This window comes from Natator depressus, chromosome 10, assembly GCF_965152275.1.
Source record: "Natator depressus isolate rNatDep1 chromosome 10, rNatDep2.hap1, whole genome shotgun sequence".
NCBI lineage: Eukaryota > Metazoa > Chordata > Testudines > Cheloniidae > Natator > Natator depressus.
In genome coordinates this window covers 16257266-16283020 of record NC_134243.1, presented here as the reverse complement: position 1 = coordinate 16283020, position 25755 = coordinate 16257266, and the positions used below count along the sequence as shown (strand labels likewise).

Genomic DNA, 25755 nt, shown 5'->3' with positions numbered 1-25755 from the left:
TTACGACACCGCGCTGCGCCCTGGAAGCAGCCAGCAGTGGGTCCGGCTTCTAGGCAGCGGGGTCATGGGGCTCTGCGCGCTGCCCCTGCCCCGAGACTGGCTCCACACTCCCATTGGCCGGGAAGCAGGCAGTGGGAATCGGGGGGCAGAGCATGTGGGCAAGAGTCGCGTGAAGCTCCTTGCGTGCCTCCGCCTAGGAGCCGGACCTGCTGCTGGCTCTTGACCCAACGGAGCTGGGTATGAGGGGTGTGGGAGGGGGCTGTGGGCTGGGGCAGGGAGTTGGAGTGTGGGAGAGGGTCAGGGCTCTGGGCTGGGGGTGCAGGTTCTGAGGTTTGGGGTGCAGGAAGGGGTTCCAGGTTTGGAGGGGCAGGGGACTGGGGCATGGGGTTGGGGTGCGAATTTACCTCCGGTGGCCCCGGTCAGTGGGGCAGCTGGGGTACAGAAGCAGGCTTCCTGCCTGTCCTGGCACTGCGAATCATAGAATATCAGGAATTGGAAGGGACCTCAGGAGGTCATCTAGTCCAACCCCCTGCTCAAAGCAGGACCAATCCCCAATCAAATCATCCCAGCCAGGGCTTTGTCAAGCCTGACCTTAAAAACTTCTAAGGAAGGAGATTCTACCACCTCCCTAGGTATCCAACCCTCATAGCTTTAAAATCCATCTCGGTCCCTCTCAACGAAACAGAAGCCTTTTAAAAATATGTCTGTATGTATTTAAAAACTTGTGTTTTCAGTCTCTCAGATGCATATTTTCATGACCACTCATTACTTTGAGCCACACTTTTTTTACACATGCTTTATATATGATGTGCAGTTACAATACTTGTTACCCTTTGCTCCTCCTCAGATGTAAATTTCTACCATTTTTTTCATTTCTGTGTAGTGTTTATCCTTTTGGCTTTTCTCTGGAGAATTATGCCACATCTGAAGTTTTATAAGATGCACTATAGAATACTATATATCCTGGCTACAGCTAGGCAAATTCACAACTGAACTCATAACCAGTTATTCATCAGCTTCCATACCTCTTTACACACTTGCAACTCATACCAGACTCATCAAAAGATTTGCTAAAGTTCACTATCTTTTGGTGGTCTAGAGCTGATGGTTTTGCATCAAAATCATGGCAAATTCACAGTTTCATAGGGTAACCCCTGAATCTGGGTGAAAACTGGTTTTGGCTGTGGTTTTGACTGGCTTTTTGTTTGTTTGTTAGATATGGAATCAAGAAGATCCAACTGAAGCCTTGGAGCAACCATGTAGATTGAAACCAATTAAAATGGTAGCATTAACTGCTGTGTTTTATACAGAACAAGATCTGACATTTTGTGGCACCTCACCAGTTATTGTCTTCACCTGGGGAGCCAATTTAGCCACTAGGTAAGCAGATACATCTTCCATTGACTTCAGTAAGAGTTTTGTCAAATATAACTAGAGCTGAATGTGGTTTGTAGGATGGAAGTTTCAGTTTCCTTATCATGGGACATAACATGGGTAGTTGTACCTTTGTGATTGCTGTGATACCAGTAGGAATTGATACAACTATTCTTTTGTGGTTAGGGGGGTAAACAATTAACTCTGTAACTAAATGCCATAGTTTTAGAACATTAAATGGATATAGATTATACCAGCTCTCTGTATCCCTATACCATCTGTCTGTATTCTCAGTGTCTGAATTCCACTACGTTAAATGCATAAATGCATGTGGTGTGAAAGAGAGCGAGAGAGAGAAAAATTAATACCAAGTGAAGTTATATGCTTTGCTTTTCCTATTAATCAAGTGAGATTTATGGACCAGCATGTTTCGCTTAGAAAAATTGATGGACACATCCTTAAGGACTAAAGCGTAGGGGACAATTTCCTGGTGCAAGTGCTAGAGGAGCCAACTAGGGGGGGAGCTTTTCTTGACCTGCTGCTCACAAACTGGGAAGAATTAGTGGGGGAAGCAAAAGTAGATGGGAATCTGGGGGGCAGTGACCATGAGTTGGTTGAGTTCAGGACCCTGACGCAGGGAAGAAAGGTAAGCAGCAGGATATGGACCCTGGACTTCAGGAAAGCAGACTTTGACTCCCTCAGGGAACGGATGGGTAGGATCCCCTGGGGGACTAACATGAAGGCTAAAGGAGTCCAGGAGAGCTGGCTGTATTTCAAGGAATCCCTGTTGAGGTTACAGGGACAAACCATCCCGATGAGTCGAAAGAATAGTAAATATGGCAGGCGACCAGCTTGGCTTAACGGTGAAATCCTAGCGGATCTTAAACATAAAAAAGAAGCTTACAAGAAGTGGAAGGTTGGACATATGAACAGGGATGAGTATAAAAATATTGCTCGGGCATGTAGGAATGAAATCAGGAGGGCCAAATCGCACCTGGAGCTGCAGCTAGCAAGAGATGTCAAGAGTAACAAGAAGGGTTTCTTCAGGTATGTTGGCAACAAGAAGAAAGCCAAGGAAAGTGTGGGCCCCTTACTGAATGAGGGAGGCAACCTAGTGACAGAGGATGTGGAAAAAGCTAATGTACTGAATGCTTTTTTTGCCTCTGTCTTCACGAACAAGGTCAGGTCCCAGACTGCTGCGCTGGGCATCACAGCATGGGGAGTAGATGGCCAGCCCTCAGTGGAGAAAGAGGTGGTTAGGGACTATTTAGAAAAGCTGGACGTGCACAAATCCATGGGGCCGGACGAGTTGCATCCGAGAGTGCTAAAGGAATTGGCGGCTGTGATTGCAGAGCCATTGGCCATTATCTTTGAAAACTCATGGCGAACGTGGGAAGTCCTGGATGACTGGAAAAAGGCTAATGTAGTGCCAATCTTTAAAAAAGGGAAGAAGGAGGATCCTGGGAACTACAGGCCAGTCAGCCTCACCTCAGTCCCCGGAAAAATCATGGAGCAGGTCCTCAAAGAATCAATCCTGAAGCACTTACATGAGAGGAAAGTGATCAGGAACAGTCAGCATGGATTCACCAAGGGAAGGTCATGCCTGACTAACCTAATCGCCTTCTATGATGAGATTACTGGTTCTGTGGATGAAGGGAAAGCAGTGGATGTATTGTTTCTTGACTTTAGCAAAGCTTTTGACACGGTCTCCCACAGTATTCTTGTCAGCAAGTTAAAGAAGTATGGGCTGGATGAATGCACTATAAGGTGGGTAGAAAGTTGGCTAGATTGTCGGGCTCAACGAGTAGTGATCAATGGCTCCATGTCTAGTTGGCAGCCGGTGTCAAGTGGAGTGCCCCAGGGGTCGGTCCTGGGGCCAGTTTTGTTCAATATCTTCATAAATGATCTGGAGGATGGTGTGGATTGCACCCTCAGCAAATTTGCAGATGATACTAAACTAGGAGGAGTGGTAGATACGCTGGAGGGCAGGGATAGGATACAGAGGGACCTAGACAAATTGGAGGATTGGGCCAAAAGAAATCTGATGAGGTTCAATAAGGATAAGTGCAGGGTCCTGCACTTAGGACGGAAGAACCCAATGCACCGCTACAGACTAGGGACCGAATGGCTAGGCAGCAGTTCTGCGGAAAAGGACCTAGGGGTGACAGTGGACGAGAAGCTGGATATGAGTCAGCAGTGTGCCCTTGTTGCCAAGAAGGCCAACGGCATTTTGGGATGTATAAGTAGGGGCATAGCGAGCAGATCGAGGGACGTGATCGTTCCCCTCTATTCGACATTGGTGAGGCCTCATCTGGAGTACTGTGTCCAGTTTTGGGCCCCACACTACAAGAAGGATGTGGATAAATTGGAGAGAGTCCAGCGAAGGGCAACAAAAATGATTAGGGGTCTGGAACACATGACTTATGAGGAGAGGCTGAGGGAACTGGGATTGTTTAGTCTGCAGAAGAGAAGAATGAGGGGGGATTTGATAGCTACTTTCAACTACCTGAGAGGTGGTTCCAGAGAGGATGGTTCTAGACTATTCTCAGTGGTAGAAGAGGACAGGACAAGGAGTAATGGTCTCAAGTTGCAGTGGGGGAGGTTTAGGTTGGATATTAGGAAAAACTTTTTCACCAAGAGGGTGGTGAAACACTGGAATGTGTTACCTAGGGAGGTGGTAGAATCTCCTTCCTTAGAAGTTTTTAAGGTCAGGCTTGACAAAGCCCTGGCTGGGATGATTTAATTGGGGATTGGTCCTGCTTTGAGCAGGGGGTTGGACTAGATGACCTCCTGAGGTCCCTTCCAACCCTGATATTCTATGATTCTATGAAGGACAGGATGTTTAGGAAACTAAAGAATTTGATGGTAATTTCGTGCCTGGAATTTTAAAAGAATGTAGTTTCAAATTGCTCTACAAGTTTGATACTGTCTGCAAGGTGTTTTCCTTTTTAATGAGTAAAAAATGCTGCCCTCTTAGAAACCAGTTTCTCAACAAAACCTAATTTCACTCTTAACACACTGGATTTCTACAGCTTTCACAGTCACTGGAAAATAGCAAGTTGTGCTTGCATTGCTAAACATATTAGATCAAGGAGTTAATATGTTAGACTTTCATGACATTAATTTGCTAGGCTGCCACTAGAAATTAATTTCAAATGTTCTCAAGAAAGAATCAAATAAATTAAAGGCAAAGCTCATATGTTGTAGTAGAAAAAATTGTTTTCTAATAACATATTAAGACATTGAAACTGAAAACCAAGAATAAAAAATACAGCATATGTGTGCAACATGGGTAAGTTAAAGCTACTTAATTTTTGCATTTTTGACTTTTGAGTATTTTAATTGTTCAGACTTTCATTAAACAAATTTAGTTTAGATAGTTAGTCTTTAAATTCTAATTTTACTAAGCATTGATATTTTATTTTTAAAGTGTCCTAATTAGTATTCAAAATTCACACCTCATTAAGGAGAATGGGGTGGGAGGAAGGGTGAATTTTGTATTTTGCTGCTACAGTTAGGTTGGATTGTCCCCCAAGATCCATGCATCCATCCATGAAGAGATGTTCTCCTCTTCATGCAGAAGGAAGGCTAAGCTGTTGCTCTATTCTGGAGAGCGTTGGAGAGAAATTGGTCATATCAGGACAGTTTTTATCAACTGAGAGTTGCAACTTCCCCACCCGTTCCAGGAGGCACGAAAGACTATAAAGGGGGTTGTGAGGCCCTGGCAATTTTATTACCATTCTAAAGCAAAAAATATAAAATGTCTGACGTTACTTTGGGGAGGCCAAAACATTCAATGTTTGTGAGGTTAAATATAGTAGTTGTAGCATACATTTTTACTATTACTTTTATAATAACTGTAAAGAGATCACAACAGTTTACTTTGAATAAGCAGTTACCAAGCTGAAAAGATTGAGGAAACGCTGGCCTAGTTCACTCTTCTCATGGAGCTATTATTTCAGATTTTCTGCAGTCTCAGGAATATATCCTGCATTGGGTCACATTCAAGCTATAGCCACACTATATATTTAAAGGAATTTGTAACCAGTTACTAGCATGGGTGTCTCTAAACATAGCTGTGTCCAACATTCAGTTATTGTTTCATCCTTGCCAATGGTCTAGGCTGGCATAATGTAACCATAGCACGTTATTTTTATTGCAATGAGGACAGGATATTTTTCCTACAACTGTGCCTCTATAATCAATTTGACAAATCCTCCTTCCTCTGAGCCCTCTACAGTAGAACATCCCAGAGTGCATTGCTCAACAAGCTGCTGGTGCTGTTCTCCGTATATGTCCTCTAGTCACTCATTCCCCAGCATTATGGGATTGTTCTTCAAGTTCTCCCAGAAGGCATATGTACAGCTATGCTTCTGTAGCAGAGTAGGAGCTGTGCTGTGGCTATGCAAACAATGGCTATAATGGCAGGAGGCCTAACTAGTAAGTGATTAAGGTGTCTGGGTCTCTACATTGTTACAAAATCACAGATGCAGCATAGTGTGAGGTGGGCTTCAGAAGATTTTCTTCACAAACAAGAAGTGGTGGAAATTTTTCTGCTTTAATGAAAGGTTATGCTCTGCATGAAATGAGATTGCCAGAGGCTGTAAGGGGGTTGCATCAATTAATGGCACAATCTAGCTGCTGCTGCTTCTTTTGGCTTTTTATATGAAAAGGCATACTCTGCAGCCAAAATTGCAGGGATCCTGAAATCAGAAAATCCATTTCCCCCAAGACATACACACACACATTCCGCCCCCGTCCCCCAGTTAAGGTAGGGGTTTTTTAATTTGTGTTTGAGGGGAGGATACTGCGCTGCATACTGCAATGAAATATTAGTCTCAGCAGTAGCATTAGAACAGCAAGTGCTGTCTCTGTCATCTCAACTGCTGGGACTGTCAGAGAAGAACAGATATTGTGCAGTTCTCCCCATCTGCACATGACATCACAAAAGGAAGTAAGAACTGGTTCTGTAACTTACTCAGGATATGTAACGCCTATTAAGATTACTCATATGAGTAAATGCTCAGCATGAGTAAGGGTTGCAGAATCTGACCTTTAGCAGATGCCAACTGAATATAATGAAGCCAGAAGTTGTTTACAGGGAGAAAATAGCATTTTTTTCATTGGCCCCAACTCATAAATGGGATTTTGCTCAAACATTCCACAAAATTCAGCTTTGGACAGTGACCAAACATGGAAAATTTCAGCCCAGCAAGCGAATGTTTTAGAAAGTTATGAGTGAGCATGTACTGGGTGTTATAATGGAGACTGTTTTGCAACTTTATTTAGAGTGCATAACCCTGTATCATTTCTCTTGGATGGATTAAATTAAAAAGCACACACACACATAACATTTTAGAAATTGAACTAAAGATAGGGAGAGCAAAGTCATTTTTACAGACAAAAAGTAGTGCAATTAGTAACTTTGTATTCTGGTGCTGAGAAACCGTGGTAAAGGGCATGTTAGAAATGGTTAGAAAAAAAGAGAGATTATGATGGTTGCTGCGTTCAGAAATCATGTTGATTACAGAGAAGGCACAGTAATTTTATTAACCACATAAGCATACAGTTGGGACTGGAATCATCTCAGGATTCTGGGAACACTGATTTTTCCCTGTAGGCACGTTCAGAGGCTTAACATAGGCACTGGCATAAATCATTCCCAGCTCTAGTCTTTGTGAAGGGGGATTAGAATTCCAGACACAGGCAGCAAAATGATAACTTTTTGTGAACAAATAATTAGTTATCAATCTGGTCCTTTTTCACACATCCTTTTCATACAAATGTGTGGAATGTACGTGGTTAAAGTAGCATATAATATTTTTAACTTCTGAAAAGAAGCAATAATATTTTGCCCTGTGTTTATAAGAATTTTTTTTTTAAGTTTGAAACTGTTTCATAGCATGTAAACTCTCTTAATTGACTAATATAGGTAACTAATGGACAGAAACAAGCACAACAGTGATAAAATCTTAATTGAATCAAGTGAAATTGGCTCACACAGAAATTCACATGCAAAAGATCAGGGCAGTAGATCTGCCATCTGCTGTAATTAATTAGTTATTTACTGCATTACAGGACTATACCTGCTGGATGCTATTTAGAATAGGAAGCTACAGGAACATTCCACTAGTGGAAATTATTTTCTGTGTCCAGCAAATTGGATTGCAATATTTTGAAGAGTGCTATGTTAAAATATACCAATATTATTATTCATGTCTGTCATTACTTACGACTTTCTTCCACAAAACCAATCTGTACAAGAATTGGCCACAGGGAATAAATCTGCCTACTTTGTTTAAAGAGCTGTTGAATCTGAGATATAAAGGAAAGTATTTTCTGGACACTGGTCTCTGTAGACTGTATTGCATTTCACTGACTTTTGTATCCATTTGTTTTTTCTCCGATATGTTCTTGCAAGTAAAGTGGGCAAAGAGAATTAATACATAATTTCACTGACTCCAATTCGGTAAGAATTCATCTGCAATATTCCAGGAATATAAATGTTTGTATATATCTATATATGAAATAATATTATTTTCATATTGCATACAAGGATTTACTTTGCGTCTCTCAGTTCATTGTCAAGAGTAACTTATACTTTTCTGTTGGGTTTAGTCAAAGCAAAAAGTGAAGCTTTTTGAAACTGCCACATTAGAAACATCCTTATGTAAGCACATGACCTTCCTTTTCATTACTGTTACAATTACAGTGTATTCCTACCTGATTTTTGAGTGGCTATTGTGACTGGTGACTAACATTAAATGTTTTGGATTTTTTTCCTTCCCCCCTTCTATACTGTTTACAATGCTCTTCAGGAACATTTATGGCAAAATGTTGCTTTTAAACAGCATGTACTGTTGTGCATTGTTTTTTGCATCTGGGCAGTAATATCTTGCAGACTCACCATGTGAACCATTATGCAAAGTCAAACTGCAGGCTAGAAAATATGTAACGTATATTACTTGTTTGTGAAAAGGCCGCCAGATCAAACAGAACTCTCATTTACCTCAGTGGCAGTAACATACACCTAAGGACATATGTGAATATTCTATAGTGTAAATATCTGTGTGTAGCTCCCATTATGGTTAATAATGTAAGGAGTGGTTTCAGAGTAGCAGCCATGTTAGTCTGTATTCACAAAAAGAACAGGAGGACTTGTGGCACCTTAGAGACTAACAAATTTATTTGAAAATAAGCTTTCGTGAGCTACAGCTGTAGCTCACGAAAGCTTATGCTCAAATAAATTTGTTAATGTAAAGAGTGTAAACCCTTGTGCAGCTAGATAAGATAAACAGTGGGCATGTAACTGATCATTCTAACCCATTTATCTTGGGTGTTCCCTTCAGAACAGGGGTGGGACACAATGTGTACTTTGAACTCTGGGCCTTGTGAGTAGGTCTCCAATAACTGTCTGGTACCTTTCAGTAGCATTATCGCCAGGAAAGAAAATTTAAAAATGAGAAGGAAAAGACTCTTGGGGGTCCTGCAGTCGCTTCAACGGCTGATGACCCGGCCCCCCCACTATTCTGCTGGCTGGAATGGAGGAGGTGATGCTGTGAGTTTGGCGGTCCCAAAGCCATGTCTGTCCTGTGTCCCCAATTAGTCCCTCCAAACACGAGACCAGGTGGGAGGGACCATGTTTCCTGGGTGCCACACTCTAGTTTCAACACTCAGGAAACCCCCCAAATCGTAAGCAGTATGTGCTGAGGCTGGGCCGATGCCAGCGGCAACAAGCGGAGGGCATTAGGTGGGGGGGGGGGGGAGGGTTGTTGCAAGGCTCTGGGGAGCTCACACTCCGTGCAAGCTGTAGCTTTTCTCCGCCGTGCAGAGAGCCGCTGTGCGTGAGGCAGACACGCACCATGCCTGCCTGCTGCAGTACCGCCCTCCGCCAGCTCGCGGAGGGAGGGTTCAGCCAGCCAGCCTCCGCGGGGACTGGAGAGGGAGAGGGAGAGGGGGCTGATTCCGAGGCGAGACGCGAGCTGTCCGCGTGCGCTCCCCCGGGGAAGCAGCTGGCGCGCGACCCTTGGAGGGAAGCGCTCGTCGGGGTTTGTGTGCAGCTGCAGCGAGGAGAGCCCTGCTTCCTGGCCTGCTGCTCCGGGAGCCGTGCGTGTCTGCACAAGGTAGGCCAGGCATTGCACCGTGTGTCCGTCTGCACAAGGTAGGCCAGGATCTGCAGTGGAGCCCGCTTCCCCACCTTGGTTTTGCCGGGCTCCCTGGTTAGCGGCATATCTTCTCCGTGCACGGTGGGAAGGGGTCAGGAGGCTGCTTCGCTGGGCAGGGCTGGCAAACGGCTCGGCCTGAAATCCTGCTCAGTCTGTGTGCCCGCTCTAGCGCTCAGTGTGGCACGTTACACATGGACACATTTGTATTTTCAACACCCATTTTTAGTAGTAATTGATTGCCCTTATTCAGCATACTAGAGTATTTTTTTTTCCCCACTCGATCCTTGCAAAAATTTCCCATTATGGCACTAAAAGGTTTTTCTCTGTAAATGCCCCCAGTTTACAGCTTTTGAATGGTGGCAGATATGTTGTAGTATTTAGACCAGGACCATTACTGTAGAATACTATATCTTTCCTTTTTACAGAGGCCAATACTATACTGTTTTTTACAAGGGCTGCCTGTTACTGTAGAAGGCGGGGGTGGGGAGGTTATAGACGGATGTAAAGTTCATAAACGTCTGATGGCTAATGAAATTAAAGGCCTGTTGTGGGTTGGGGTGGGGTTAAATTTGTCAGTGATCAGGGAGTGGTAATTTGCTCTTTGTAAAACTGTATTTCCGATGACAGTTTTTTCACAAGGAGCTTTTTGCCTGTTTCAGAGTGGAGGATGAGATGTTACCAGACTGTTTTGGCTGTAGATTGTTGATGTAATGACCCTAAAATGTACTAATCAGCAGATTTCCTTCTCAACAGCGTGCATGCTGCTTTATTCAAATAGCTAAAGGAATACAGTATGGAGGGGGGGAAATCAAACAGATGGAGGGGAAAAAATTCCCATTGACACATCGATTTATTGCCAACGTAGAGATGTGACACATTGCCTTGCACAAGGGGGAAGAGTGCTGTATGCACAGTGAAATTATTAAACTCTTGCTGTATTAATGTACCAAAATGTCACAAAAAGAAAATGCCACTAAACAGTTCAGATTTTGATGTACACAGAATAATAAGATTTTTTTTTAAATGAAAAAGGATGGGTAGAATTACAGACAATAATGAACAGATATAATTCAGTTTAAACCTAATAATACAATATCTGGAATCTAATTGAAAAGCACACTTAAAAGTTGTGATCTACTTTTTAGAAGGAAACCTAACAATGCAGGGAGGGGGTAGTTCAGGGTGCAGGGAGAGAAGTAGCTAGGCGCTGTGTGTGGGCAGGGCGGTAGCTCAGGGGGCAGGGAGAGGGCTAGCTAGGGGCTGTGTGCAGGCAGGGGGATAGCTCAGGGAGAGGGGTAGCTAGGGGCTGTGTGCAGGCAGTGGGGTATCTCGGGGTGAAGGGAGAGGGGTGGCTAGGGGCTGTGTGTGGGCAGTGGGGTAGCTCGGGGGGGCAGGGAGAGGGTAGCTAGGGGCTGTGTGCGGGCAGTGGGGTAGCTCAGAAGCAGAGAGGGGATAGTTAGGGGCCGTGTGTGGGCAGGGGGGTAGCTCAGGGAGAGGGGTAGCTAGGGGCTGTGTGTGGGCCAGGGGGTAGCTCACGGTGAAGGAAGAGGGGTAGCTAGGGGCTGTGTGTGGGCAGGGGGGTAGCTCACGGTGAAGGAAGAGGGGTAGCTAGGGGCTGTGTGCGGGCAGGGGGGTAGCTCAGGGAGAGGGGTAGCTAGGGGCTGTGTGCGGGCAGGGGGGTAGCTCAGGGAGAGGGGTAGCTAGGGGCTGTGTGCGGGCAGGGGGGCAGCTCAGGGAGAGGGGTAGCTAGGGGCTGTGTGCGGGCAGGGGGGCAGCTCAGAGTGAAGGGAGGGGGTAGCTAGGGGCTGTGTGCGGGCAGGGGGGTAGCTCAGGGGAAAGGGAGGGGGTAGCTAGGGGCTGTGTGCGGGCAGTGGGATAGCTCAGAGGGCAGGGACGGGGTAGTTAGGGGCCGTGTGTGGGCGGGGGGTAGCTCAGGGAGAGGGGTGGCTAGGGGCCGTGTGCGGGCAGGGGGGTAGCTCACAGTGCAGGGAGAGGGGTAGTTAGGGGCTGTGTGTGGGCAGGGGGATAGCTCAGGGAGAGGGGTAGCTAGGGGCTGTGTGTGGGCAGTGGGGTAGCTCAGCAGGCAGGGAGAGGGGTAAGTCAAGGCTGTGTGCAGGGAGAGAGCTAGCTTGGGGCTGTGTGCCAGGAGGGCTCCCCTGAGGGCTCTGCCAGCCATGGAGCCTTGTGGCTCTTACTGGCTGTGTGAGGAAAGGGGACTTGGAGCTGAGGAGCAGCTTCAACCCAAAATCAGTATCAGGTTTTGAAAAAGTTGGCTGTAACTCTCCTAGGAGAGTTTTCAAAACTGCCTAAAGGATTTGGACTTGCAGTTCCCATGAAAATAAATGGGAAATTTGGCATCTAAATCCCTCAGGTGTGTGATAATCTCTGTTCCCTGTGTCTTGCTTTCCAGGTCTGTAAAATGGAATACGTAACTCAGGTGTGTTTTAAGGATTTTTTACCTAATGTTTATGAAGCATTTTGAATGAATAAAGCACCACATGGTGTAAGTGCAAACCACTGTCACTTTCATTACTCTAGTACCCAAGGGGCTTCCAGCTATGGAAGAAGATGAGGGAAGTTGCTTTGTGTATTTCACCTCTGCCTTCTAAATGTGCACAGAACAAGCTGCTCATCTGCCTGCCCAGTGTCCTTTCAGCCTATGCTGGAAGAGCCTGCCAAAATTCACACTGACAAATTTACCAACAAATATTTGTTTAAACTCAGCTAATCCCCTTGTGAACATTTGGAAGCTTGTTTTGCACTGTTCCAGATCTTTGCATCTTGGGCATCAACTTTGTCAGTTTCGCTTGGGAGGACAGTTTGAGACAGGATGAGAGCTAGGGTAGAGCAGGAACTAGGGGTGAAATCCTGGCCCCATTAAAGTCAGTGGAAAAAACTCCTGTTAATTTCAGGAAGTCTCTTAGCTCATGGGAAGGGGGAATCTGTTTTAAGTTTAGAAGCAGTATGAAAAAAAAGGCAGGAAGTTGAGAGGGGGAGACAAACTGGCATATCAGGAGGAAATCTGATCGTGTATAATGAGGGGCATGTTCCTAATCTGGGGTTGCTGGGCAACAAATATATCTGATGGGCCAAATTCAGCCTTAGCAGAAACAGGTGCAATGGAGCTGCCCCTGTGACACCAGGCCTGAAATGTCACTTTCTCTGTTTTAGAAGCTATATTTGGTTGGCCCTTATAGACTCTTGGAACTGGCACGCTACTGCAGCTAGTGAGTAGACACAATATCACCCCGAGAGGTGTCCCTGCGCTCCCATGAGGGATCCCAGGACTCACTCTGTCATTCTAGAGACACAAGCAGCCTGGGCTGAGTACCTCACATTGCTCAGAAGCGTGACTGACCCTTTCAGGCTTATTGAGGACTCGAGTCAGTGGGCTTTGAAAAGAGTCTTCTAATATGGGACTTCAAGAGTGTGTATGTGGAGGGTGAGGGGGGCGTAGAGCCAGGAAAACATGGAAAATCATCAGGGTATTATCAAGGGCGGTAAAACCTGCCTGGTGCATTGCTTCTACACGTAAGAGTGTGAAATCCACAGCTATCCCAACATGGAGCTGAATTAATAACAATGTATCTGTTTGAGTTCTGCTGAATCATCATTAATAGTCTCTCAAGGAAGATAAGCATGAAAATCTTCACCCCTTGCTGTGGGTGGAACCTGAGCCTCAGGAAACATGGTTCCCATTGTTCCACTATTGCTCTAGTGAGTAACGCAGCTCTGAGGGCTTCAGTGTTCAGCCGTCCACATACAGTTTCTCTAGAATTGATGTAATTGGATATGTGAAGTTACAGTAATAGAAGAGTCCACACATAGCTTCTCTTTTTGATGTGCACATGATGTCCATTATTATTTGCTCTGGTAGCAGTTATATGTATTGAAAGCCTCTGAGAGACACTTGCTCTGACTCGTTCTGGAATTATAGGAAAAGGATTAACTAGTTTTAATATAAACATGTGATGTTATTGCATCGTGTTGCTGAATTTTTGCTTTCTGCACTGTTCTGTTAGTAGTGAGTACAGTAAGATCCAGCTCCTACTTGTTCTGTCCCTTTTAAAATGTTAACAGTCACTTACCAAAGTTTTAAAAACTGATGAAGTGTCATATTTTTATTTCATTTTACTCGTCCCATTAAATGAGCTGTAATAAACTAGTTGTGGCATATTTTTAACTGAGATACATACAGTATAGCTTGCAATAGAAGTAGACCAATTGTAATTTCAGTCAGTGACTGACCTATGTGAAATCAGATGGTGAAGTGCTTTAGTGTGTCAGAACAGGAAGATTTGTAACAGGTTGATTCCTAGTCCCAAGAGTGATGGATCAGATTGTACCTGCTTTTTTATAACTTTGGAACTCAGTGCCACCTTGTGTCATCCTCTATCCCCACTGTTTGCAAGGGCCTGGATTGCTGAATTAATGCAGTTAATAACGGAGAGAATGATTCAGTGCTGACTGTGGCCAATTTTTCAGGAAACGTCTCCACGTTATAGCAGGGAATTGTAAGGAAGTCGAGAACATAGGAGTTAAATGGGGAGAGTGACCACATCATAGTGATGAATTAAATTAACAAAGGATACTTTGTTGAAGAGTGCTCTGATTTTTGACCTATTCCAATTGCTGTTGACTAAATTATTGTCTACATTTGTCTGCACTTTTAAAACGAATGAAAATATGGCAGGATTCTCTGTACTTTCCAAAAATCAGTCTCTCTCTCTTATTTTCATTTGGAAAGACACTTCATTTCAGGCTGGATTGTGACATGCCTTATACATTCTAGATTAAATGTTGTCTATTCAGGAAAGTTATATCAGTGTAAGCTAAGGTGTGAATTTAAACCACTATAGTTATTGGTATCACTCCTTGTTTGGACACTCTTATTGCAGTAGGAGATGGTCTTTTTTTGGTTTAGCATATGTCACTTTGGAAGGGGTCTGCGCTAACTGAAAAATGCCATCAGAGTATCCATCCAGGGAATAATACTAAGTTAAAATGATATACCAGTATAACTATATCAGTGTAATTATTCTGGTATAACTAGTAAAACTTTCCCATGTAGACAAGCCCCAAAGGATGGTGCATCAGGAGCAATTGTGCCTGGCTGAGCTCCCCAAGGGTAGTGTGGCTTCACACTGCTCCTTACACAGGCCAACTGCTATGTGCCACACTTTGGACCTTTTATATTAATTTTAAGGGCATTTTAAATCTTTCCTCCTGAAGGTTATGCTGTGCGTATCAGTGAGAGAGTTACAAGTTCAATCTTTTGCAGCCTGAGAGCTCATGTGGAAAGTATTATGGGACGGACAGTTATTTTCCTCTAGAATAATTACCGTCTGTGAAATTTCTGATGGACATAATTAAAGAGCCCTACTATTGTTTCAGAATATCAACAATTTGTGTAAGCTTATTAGGAAGAGGAGCAGGCGCTGCGATGGGTAGTGTTCTTAAAAAATGCAGCAAAGTTTTAAAAAGGGGGAGGTAGGCTTGAAATAAGTTTGTTCTTCATGCAAAACACCCCTGGTTTTGCAGAAAGCAGGCTAAATTAAGAGCAAAGATGGGAGATGATCTGCCCTTACCCCAAATCCATAATCAGACTGTGGGCAGAAGTAGATCACTGTGCATTCCAACTCTGCATGTGCTGTTGTGATGTCAGTTCCTGTATTACACAGTTCTGCAGAAGTAACTGAAACTTTGAAACCAGAGTTTTCCTACTTAGAAGGTAATAAAAATTAACAGTAGATTAGATTCATGTTGTATTCTTCACCTTAGAAAAGACAGAGTTCCTGTTGTGGAGACAATGCAGAGGAAATTAAATAACTGGAATATTAAAAAAATTAAGTCAGGTGTGGCCAAAATGCATCTCCCAGGCTCAGTGTGACAGACAGAGTTCTATGATCTATCCTGCCATCACTCCATCTTTCACATGGGAGTGGAGTCTAAGCCAGTGTGTGATGCTCCATCTTAATCTGAGTGGAGGCTGTTCAGATAAAGATGGCCTATTACATGCTGATACCTGTAGTGGGGTTACATCTGTGCCCAGGAGACTAAGGGTGGTCTGCAGACTATGCCATTTTATGTAAGCTAGCTTTACCCCTTGGGATCCTGATAAGTATTCGGGAAGGTTCCTTGGTTTTGCAAAGTTTTTGGACCATCGAGTTTAGTTATGAAGAAAGATCATGGAACCAGGGAGAAAAGAAAAATGACTTCATAGTGATCTTCCAGCAGGGTGTCATTTTGTTTCGTTTTCTCTTTAGCTATGAAAGGGCTTGATAATTGTCTCCCAGGCCTGTTTATTACAAAAGAATACAAAACCAGGGGCAGGAATTAGAGAATATGAGCTAGATGCTAATGGTTTCGTCACATAATGAACAAATGGAGTAGGCTGCTGAAGCAGGGAGCACCAGGGAGTTGATAGAACTAGCTCAATTTATTATTTATGGTTGAAGTGCCTATTGATGCATTGTGTCTAAACACTATGATAGATAGGTCTGGAGGCTCTGGAACAGCCGTCCAATAGGAGTGGGGTGGGGGAAAGAGACTTACTTAAATTTATCAAGCTCCAGGTTAAAATTATGAAGGTGATTATATGACAGGGTTGCCTGCAATAGCAAGGGCCTGGACTCAGTGAGGCAGGAAGTCTCTTCCCATCCTATGTCTCTATGATAAAATGCACAAACTACCTACAGTGGCTAACAAAGGGAGATTGCTAAAATATACCATTTTGTCTACCAACCTCTGAGCTCTGGGGAGAAAACAGAAATTGGCCTTTAAAAGTCATTGGATTAGGACAGCTTTTTGGGTGGATAGAGTGGAAAAAGTTTGACAGTTTTGCTTCAACACAGGGCCTGTCTTTGCCAGATAGAGACATTTGGTATGTGTGAACTAGTGTCATCCCAGACTCTGAGCCTGTTCCGTAGACCACTGAAATCTGCAAGAACCTTTCTGTTGCCTTCAGTAAGTTTTGGTTAAGGCTCTTATCACCAGCTAGGAATGAACAAAATCAAGAGAGGAAAGAAAAAATAATGTAAATAAATATTCTTACTTGAAGGCTGCCAATTCCAGGCTCCTGTGGATCATCCAAAGGGAAGGGCCTAGCACTGAGCAAGCCAGCCAGTTCTCTGGAGAGTTTCAGTTACAGGAACTGACAGCAAGAGCATCCCTATTGGGAAGGGAATCAGAATGAGATTTGAAGCCAGAGAAGAGCACTGAAGTGTGACTCTCCTGTGCATTCCCTCCCCACTTAGACTCCTTTAATTCACTTTAATGGCTAGAGCAGCAGCAACTGTCTGACAGCCTCATTTGTCCTCACTTCAGAGGACACCTGTGGCATCCTGGCTGCACACACACAGTGATTTACTTTGGACTGACTAGCCCATGTGAGCTGGGGGCCGAGTAATACAAAACCTTCCTGGCACAGAAAGTGTTTTCTGGTTTCACCTTCCCCATCCACTCCCAGTAATATTCTGTAGCCCCTTTCCCTGGAGTCTGTTAATCCTATTCTGTGCTAATCCTATTCTGTGCTTTCCATTTGTACGCAATCCCCTGATGGAAAAGCTGCCTTTGGAAAACAGAGGGCCTGATCCTGAAGTCCTTGGATTGGGCAAAATACAGAGAGTTATGGGGAAGTCAGTGTGAGTTTTGCCTGAGTAAAAACTGTAGTATCAGGCCCAAAGTTTTTAAACAAGTAAGAGTAGATATGTTCAAAGAAGGAAGTTGATAAATGGAGCCTGGAATGCTACTAAAGATAAACTAGAGTAATCAGATTTTATTTGCAGTCCCTAAGATTTTATATTAAATTTCTGTTCTTATTCTGAGCCAATTTTTCTATATCCTATGACAATTTTAAACTTGGGTAGCTAAATTGGGAGCTCAGATCCTGCATTTGGTGTTGAGAGGCATATTTAGGTGTCCAGATACCCATTTTACACACCCATGTACAGATTATTGACTAATTTTTGCTAATACTGGCCAGCATAAATTTTGGCTTCATGCTTTTTTTTTTTTTTTTTTTTAAAGAACAGGACCTTTGATTTTCTTTAATTTCATTCTTTTTCTCTCCCAGGTTCTTCCCTCATTTCAAATGTGTATTGTAATACTGGCTACTTTAATCATTGCACGAATTAAACCAACCTCCCACAAACATGGCGGACGAGGACCTTATCTTTCGTATGGAAGGTATTGATGATGCCAGGTCAACTAAAGCGGTCTCTGGAAATTATCCTGATGCTGATAGTGAGGATGAGGATAGTTATTACATCTGCCCGATAACGGATGATCCAGTATCTAACAAGGCTGCAAACAACAAAGTCGCCAATTATTACAGCAACTTAGCAAAAGATGAACATTACAGTTCTACCTCTTCTCCTAGAAACTCATTCAATTTTAAGGTAAGCATTAGACTCAAGCCTAAATAGGCTTCTGATCTCATTTCTCTCTCTAGCTGCTTCATTTCTTATAACTAACAGTTTTCCATGAAAATTACAGCTTTTATTTTTCCAGACTTGTAGTTAAGTCAATTAAGCCAGTACCTTGATCCTGTCATTGATTCACTTACAAAACTCCACTTGAATTCAGTGGGAACTCCATACCTGGAACACGAGCAGGTTTGAGTCTAAGACTGCACAGCTGATGTAGTTCACCTGCTTTAAAAAACCCAAACAGATGGATTTGCTGTTTTCAAAGATGCTGTTTGTTGTAACTCTAATGCAATATTATTAATGTAAAAACTTGGGCTGTAAGACTAGATGTTCTGTCATGAATGATATCAAGCAAAGCAATGTGCCTGAGTTGAGTATCTTTATTTGAACAAAACCAATCATAATTTTTGAGACAACATAAATGAACATCATTTAGACAGTTGGGTTTAGATGTGTTTCTTGTGGTGGGCGCTCTACATTTTGATAATAGAGCTCTGATGTTAAATTTCACGATAAATTCCACCACCAGCCCCAGACAGTGTGCTCCAATGGTATCCAACCATTTCCGCCTGAGGGCCAAACATATTACATTGCCCCCAACCTCAAAGTCAGTGCATATTGTGGGGCAGATCCTCTGCCCCATTCTGCTCCCTTTGCACCAGTCAGACAATGCAAAGGGAACAGAATCCACCTGTAAGTCTCCTACTGGAGACCCCTCTAATCTGGAGGCTCCCTAGCAGGTGTAGAGTCTCCATAGCTGCCCTCCTGATTGCCCTTGGGATGGGGCGGGGAGGGTAGTGTCACAGTTCAGAGCCTCGAGAACCACAACTGTCGTCTGTCCTCAAGTTATAGACCCTCCTAATGTACTCCATTTAACTGAGGACTCTGCTAAATTGGGACACTTCTTAAACTTTGTCTAGACCAGCATTTAAATGTGTATTGTTCACAAGTGTTAGCGAACACCTTCTAAGACCTCGTGTTCGCTAGGAAAAAGGGTGTATTTTTAACACACATTAGCTAACAGATGTGTAACAGGGTGGCTTACCCCTAAGCGGTAGAGGCCTGGAGCCAGTCTACCCTAATTACCAAGGAGGCAATTGGTAATTGCCTGAGCTGGGATTAGTTGATTTCCCTATAAAGAGCAGCAGGAATCTGGGAGGAGGGGAAAATGTTCAGGGAGACCACACTGGAATACAGAGGCTACTGGGAGCAAGTATGCTACAAGAGCGGAGCCTGGGACTGGAGAATGAGACTACAGACAAGTGAGATTACAGGCAGGAAAGGCCTGAGAGTGACCAGTAAGAGGGTAGACAAATGGACTTGAGGAGACTTCTTATTTCAAACTGTTTTGTTAATAATACCAGACCCCAAGGAGGGGTGGTACTGGACAGAAAGCCTGCATGTGGAGTCTATTCGAGAAGCCCCTTGAAAGGGGAACAGAAGCAAGCTGCCTACAAATTGACCTTGGGCTATGAAGGCACGCTTGAGAGGTGGGCACCCAATGACAACATGTTAAAATCCTAGTGTCGATGTTTTTAACGTTTGCTATTTGACGTAATCCCTCGGCTCACAAACACGGTTAACCTCAACCAGCTACAACTGCCTTGTCTATACTAGTATTTTAACATGTGTTAATGTTAAAAATTTACTTTTTTTTTTCTAGTGAGGGCAAGACCTAAAATTCTAGTGTGGACAATGCAGCTTAGAATTTAATGTGTGTTTAAACTGGTGGAGTTGAAGCCTAGGAGGGAGCACAGGTTAAACACTGCCTTATCTACAGTAGACTTTCAGAACATACAATCATAGAAATCAAGGGCTGAAAAGGACCTCGAGAGTCCATTACATCCACCTCCCTGTGCTAAGACAGGAGTCAGGACCAACTAAACCTAGACCATCCCTGACAGGTATTTGTCCAGCCTGTTATTAAAAACTTCCAGTGTTGGGGATTCCCACAACCTCCTTTGGAAGCCTATTCCAGAGCTTAATTACACTTATAGTTAGAAAATTTTTCCTATATCTAACCTAAATTTCCCTTGTGGCAGGTTAAGCCCATTACTTCTTTTCCTTCCTTCAGTGGACGTGGAGTACAATTGAGAACTGTCCTGTGTATAACAGCCCTTAACATATTTAAAGATTTATCAGATATCCCCCTCAGTTTTCTTTTCTCAAGACTGAACTTGCCTGTTTTTTTTTTTAAATTTCCTCCTAGGTCAGGTTTTCTAAACATTTTATCATTTTTGTTGTTTTTCTTTGGATTATCTCTAGTTTATCCACAACTTTCCTAAAGTGGGGTGCCTGGAATAGGAGAGAGTACTCCAGCTGAGGCCTCACCAGTGCCAAATATAGAGAGACAGTTACCTTCTGTCATACATACAGAATGTTGTTAGCCTTTTTTGCAACTGCATCACATTGTTAATTCCTGTAGAAATCTGTGATCCACCATGACCCCCCAGATCCTTTTCAGCCATACAACCACCTAGCCACTTATCCCAACCATTTCATTTTTCTTTCCATGGGGTGGTACTTTGCACTTGTCTTTAATGATTTTCATCTTATCTTGTTTTCAGACCAATTTTCCAATTTGTCAAGATCATTTTGAATTCTGATTCTGTCCTCCAAAGTGCTTGCAACCCCTCCCATCTTGGTGTCATTCAGAAATTTTAGAAGCGTATTATCCAAATTGTTAATGAAAATATTGAAAAGCACCTGACCCAAGACCTTATTAGACATGCCCTTCCAGTTTGACTGCAAACCATTGATAACTGCTCTTTGAATATGGTCTTTCAACCACTTGTGCGCTCACCTTATAGTAATTTAATAAAGACCACATTTCCCTCATTTTCTCGTAAATGTCACGTGTAACTGTGTCAAACACCTTAATAAAATCAAGATAGATCACGTCTGCTGCTTCACCCCTTCCACATTTTAGTTAACGCATGTCAGCTAACGTATCCTAACCCCACACCTTTAAATCCTAGTTTAGACAAAGCCTTCGGTACCCAGTGGTAGCAAATTTCAATGACTGGTGCTTCAATGAGACAGAATTAGCATAAAATCCATGTAGTGGGGGACCCATTTGTTCAGTGCCAAGTGGTTAAGTCAGAGGTGGGCAAACTACGGCCTACGGGCCACATCCAGCCTGCGGTACTGTCCTGCCCGGCCCTTGAGCTCCCGGCTGGGGAGGCTAGTCCCCGGCTGCAAGCTCCTGCCGGGCATCACGGCTGCGAGAGCTGCCAGTGTAGTGTATTAAATTGCTCTCCGTATAAATGTGCTACTTACGGTATAGTACTTACGGCTGCCAGTCCTGGTTCTCAGTCCTGGTAAGGGGGCCAAGAGTGTGGGGGTTGGATAAGAGGCAGGAGGTCCCGGGGTGGGGGTGGGGGTGGGCGGGCGGTTGGATAGGCATGGAAGTTGGGGGGCCTGTCAGAGGCGTGGGTGTGGATAGGGGTTGGGGCAGTCAGGGGACAGAGAGCAGGGGGGGTTGGATAGGGGGTGGAGTCCCAGGGGGGCAGTTAGGCGCTGGGGGAGCTTGGGAGGGGGCAGTCAGGGGACAAGGAGCAGCAGGGGTTCTGAGGGGGGCAGTCAGGGGGCGGGAAGTGGGAGGGGACAATTAGGGGGCAGGGGCTAGGCTGTTTGGGGAGCCACAGCCTTCCCTACCTGGCCCTCCATACAGTTTCAGAACCGCGATGTGGCGCTCAGGCCAAAAAGTTTGCCCACCCCTGGGTTAAGTGGTGTTTAACCAGAAATTTAGTAGATGAAAGACTTTTAGTTCATGTCTGTCAATGAAGAAGTTGCCAAGTGAAGATGAAATGAAATGTGTATAAACTTTATTCAGCACATTTTGTAAGTCTCTTCACGCTATTTTTAATGGCCTCTTCATCCGGACATTAGGCTGGTGTCAGTTTAAAAGATTCTACTTATATTACAGATGGGGTCAGGAATCAGTGTTCAGGTCCACATCCAGAGTAAAATTTGTATGGGATTAGGGCTTGGGTTTTGGGTTTGACATTGCTGAAGTCTCGCAGGCTTCTTATGAACGGTTTCAATCCAAAATGGCAGAAATAGTGCCAGATCAGCTGTTATTTTATGCTTCTCACCCCCTGCTGCTGAAATCTTATAGAAGGGCAATTCTTGGAAGAGTTTGGCCTCACCTGAAAAAGAAACTGGATCTGACCTGAAACTAAAACCAGAAGAACAGGTTCAGATTCGGGGATTCAGATTGAATGCCCTGATCTCCAAAAACTGAAGGTTTGAATTTGAGTTTCTACTTTTACCCATCTTCACTGTATGCATTAAGCATTAAACACTGTATGCAGTAACACAAAAAGGAAGTCAGCTGAAGTTGCTGTAGGAACCATAACTTTGAATTTTCTGATTCTTATGCATTTAAAATGCTAGCTGTAATTTTGCATTAATATAATTTTATATGTGATAAATTACTGGGTGGTGAAAACAGGATGGTTCAACAAAGCATGTTTGTTTTTTTTTGGCAATAATACTGTCCTTGGGATTTGAAGATAGTTTAATAGGTTAATAGATAGTTGATAGGCTAGCTAGGTATGAAGAGTTGTCCTTCCCAACCTGCTCTAAAACAAAGTCCACACGCCTTCTGGGTGCTTAGCTTTATTAGCAAAGTAATTAACACTAACAATGATAATATCAAATTCAGCTCCCCAGGCTTGGTTGCCACTAGATTCCTACCCCAAAACTGCTCGCCCTACACCCTCATGCTCTTTCAGTTGAGCCACATCCTGTATAGTTACATGGGCTAACAAATCATCTGTCTCCGTGAATAAGCAGAAACCACTAGCAGATTCAACATCCCAGAAGATGCAACATTTGCTAATAGTGCAAGGTGTTTCAGGCAAAAGATTATATGTAAAATTCCATTCTGAGGATTTAATCTTGCAAGGAGCTGAATGCCTCCATTGAAGTTCTTACAAGGTGAGGTCACTTGGCAGCTCACAAGAGGTACCTGTCATCTTCCAGGATCTTTAAATCTAGCCTATAATACAATTGGTTTAGTAACAGAAAATAGTAATATTAGTGGGCTACATGGTTCAAGTATTGAAGGTCAAACTGAGTAGGCATTGTAGAATGCTTGGTGCAAATTGTTCTTCAATAGACATTGTTTTGTGACTTTTTAAATTTGCAGTCAGCAACGTACAAAAAAAGTATGCTCTGACCGTGTGTAACTAGTAGAGCCTTGCAAATCAGTGGATATCCACAGATATCTGCAGACCATGTTTGCGGATCACGGATCCGATCCGGATACAAGTTTTGTATCTGTGCAGGGCTCTAATAATTAGCTAACAGGGTCTGTATGTACAAATATGCTATGGCTCTGAACATGGTAGACATGTTGACTTACCCACCACAGCTGATTAAGTGTAATGTATTTGACGTTCTAATGCTGTGGAAATTTTTGCAAGCTAGATAGATATCAGTTATTACAAAAATGGTAATAGAATCATGTGCCATTTGGTGATTGCAGAGGGTGAGGGAATTTTAACGCTGCTGTTGTTTCCATGTATATACAATATATTGAGCCCAAATCTGTTATGGTTTTGAGTTTGATCCTGCAAAGTAACATCAACTCCCATTGAGCCTGATTCTGTTCCCACCAACTGAATGGCAGATTCTCATTGACTTCAAATTAATGCAATTCTTCTCAGGATCAGACCCCTCAATCTTTCTACCAAATAATGTCTCCAGTGCTTTAGCCTGTACTTACATATGCTGTTCCATTGACTTGAACAGATTTGTGCACAGGTACTCTAAGTTGTATTTTACTCCGGAATGCACATTTTGAAAAACAGCTTCTTCTAGGTATGTCTGTATTGCAGTTAAAACCCTGTGACTGGCTCATGCCAGCTGACTCGGACTCTGGAGCTTGGGCGAAGGAGCTGTTTAATTGTGGTGTAGACTTTTGGGCTCAGGCTGGAGCCTGGGCTCTAGGACCCTGCAAGGTGGGAGGGTCACGGAGATCAGGCTCCAGCCTGATGTCCACATCGCAATTAAACAGCTTGGCAGCCTAAGCCCCACATCGGCTGGCACAAGCCAGCTGCATGTCTAATTGCACTGTAGATATATCCTAAGTGGGAAAGGCATATTTTTCATTTATCAAAAAAGGAAGCGCTTAACTGATCGTTTTTCTTAGGTACATTTTCCTATTTTAATGTTTCTCATGTACTCTTTAGACTAACACACAGCAACAATCTAAGCATGGCTCTGTGGTTGACTGTAGTCGAGTAGGTTAAAATGGAACCTTTCATAGTAGATGCTGTAAGACTTTTTTTAAAACATGGTATTTTGATTCATTCTTTTATACTTTAGAAGAACTGATGCATCTCCACCCATAGAAATCACTGAAGCAGAACATCACCTTTAAGAATTTTTTGTTCTTTGTAATTTATCTTTTGTTCACCATCATAAATAGTCATTTACTTTTAAAAGTGTGTACGTCGTTGTTTTTTCACATTATTTCCTATTGTTAACAAGAACAAAGAGGATGTTAGAGTATTTTTATTTCATTTATATTTTCTAACTTGTCATCCTTGTGTAATCTAAAACCCAAGAAATGTCATGCTTGCATAATTGGTGTTCTTAATGCTGATTCTCTGTTTGAAAACCAGAATACAAGGGTAGGACTCAAACCTACGAGGTGCTGAGCACCTTCAGCTCCCACTAATTTCATTCAGTACCTCTCAGGGGCTCTCAGCACCTTCCAGGGTGAAGTCCATAGGCAAGGGGATAAAGCCACTCTCCAAACAGCACAAAAAGGCCAGTTTTCTACATACACCCCATGACCACATGATTCCTTGGAAATTATCAGGTATATTTCAGTGAAGCATAAGGGTGTGTCCCTGTTTTTATTCAACTTGTTCCTGTACATAGCTTACAAATGGAAACTCCCATGTAGCTCGTCAGATCTTGTGACATCAAGCAGCCCCACGTTGTCATGTGTCTGATTTCATTTAATGTGTTTTGTGTATGACTGGGTTTTATGGGTGGAGAAGGTGGGGCTTTTTATTTGCTTTTAGAATATGCTGCTTTGTAATAGAATGGACCTGCCTGTTGAAAATGTAAATTATTTTATAAAGGTCCCTGCTATTATACAATATAAAGCATTTGTAAAGGAATTTCAGTGTTGATAGATATTTGTATTGTAATTGTTTAGCTTTTACTGATACTTAGTTTTAATTTTTTTTAGAAATTATTTTTAAATATTGCAAATTCAGTCGCAGAAATGATAAACCGTGCTCCAGAAATCAGTATTCCCTACCACAAATTCAGATAGGAGCTGGCACAAAGGACCCCGGCTGTCAAGGTGCTGAGTGACTCTGGCAAGGTGCTGAGCACCCTTTACTCATTCACATAAGTAGTGATTGAAGGTACTTGGCATCTTGCAGAATGCATTCAGCACTTTGGAGGATTGGACCTCAGGGGCTCTGGGCATAGTGTAATGTGAAAATGGGGGACAGGATAAGTGTTAAGAGAAAAGCATTTAGAGTGGCTTGTGGAAACAACTATCGAATTTTCAACATATGCATTTTCAGAGTTACTGTGACTTGACAGAGACTGAAATAGCTACTTATCTGGAACTATAATAATCATCCATTTTCCTTACATAACTACTTTCTTCTGCTTTTGCATTTTGTGGTGAGCTCAGTTTTGAGGCCTTGGTTTTTGCAAAGCTTTTTTTTCCTTGATATTACTGTGCAAAGCAGGCTTGTTCTTTACTTGCACTGATAGGACATGTTAGTTCCAATTAAAATATAATTCTC

The 25755-nt window shown here is 43.2% G+C and overlaps 1 protein-coding gene across 4 annotated transcripts in view; it reads left to right on the top strand.

Moving 5' to 3' along the window:
* The first annotated feature begins 1359 nt into the window (after positions 1-1359).
* EEF2K (eukaryotic elongation factor 2 kinase) overlaps positions 1360-25755 on the top strand; it is a 51811-nt gene continuing 27415 nt past the window's right edge. For 2 of the 4 annotated variants that reach the window (XM_074965313.1, XM_074965309.1), the window contains exons 1-2: positions 9318-9497; positions 17614-17938. In XM_074965313.1, coding sequence (XP_074821414.1) covers positions 17693-17938 — 246 coding nt within the window. In that variant the 5' untranslated portion in view covers positions 9318-9497; positions 17614-17692. Of the gene's footprint in view, positions 1381-9317; positions 9536-17613; positions 17939-25755 lie in introns of those variants that run through there. The other 2 variants (XM_074965312.1, XM_074965310.1) reach the window with 2 other exon arrangements.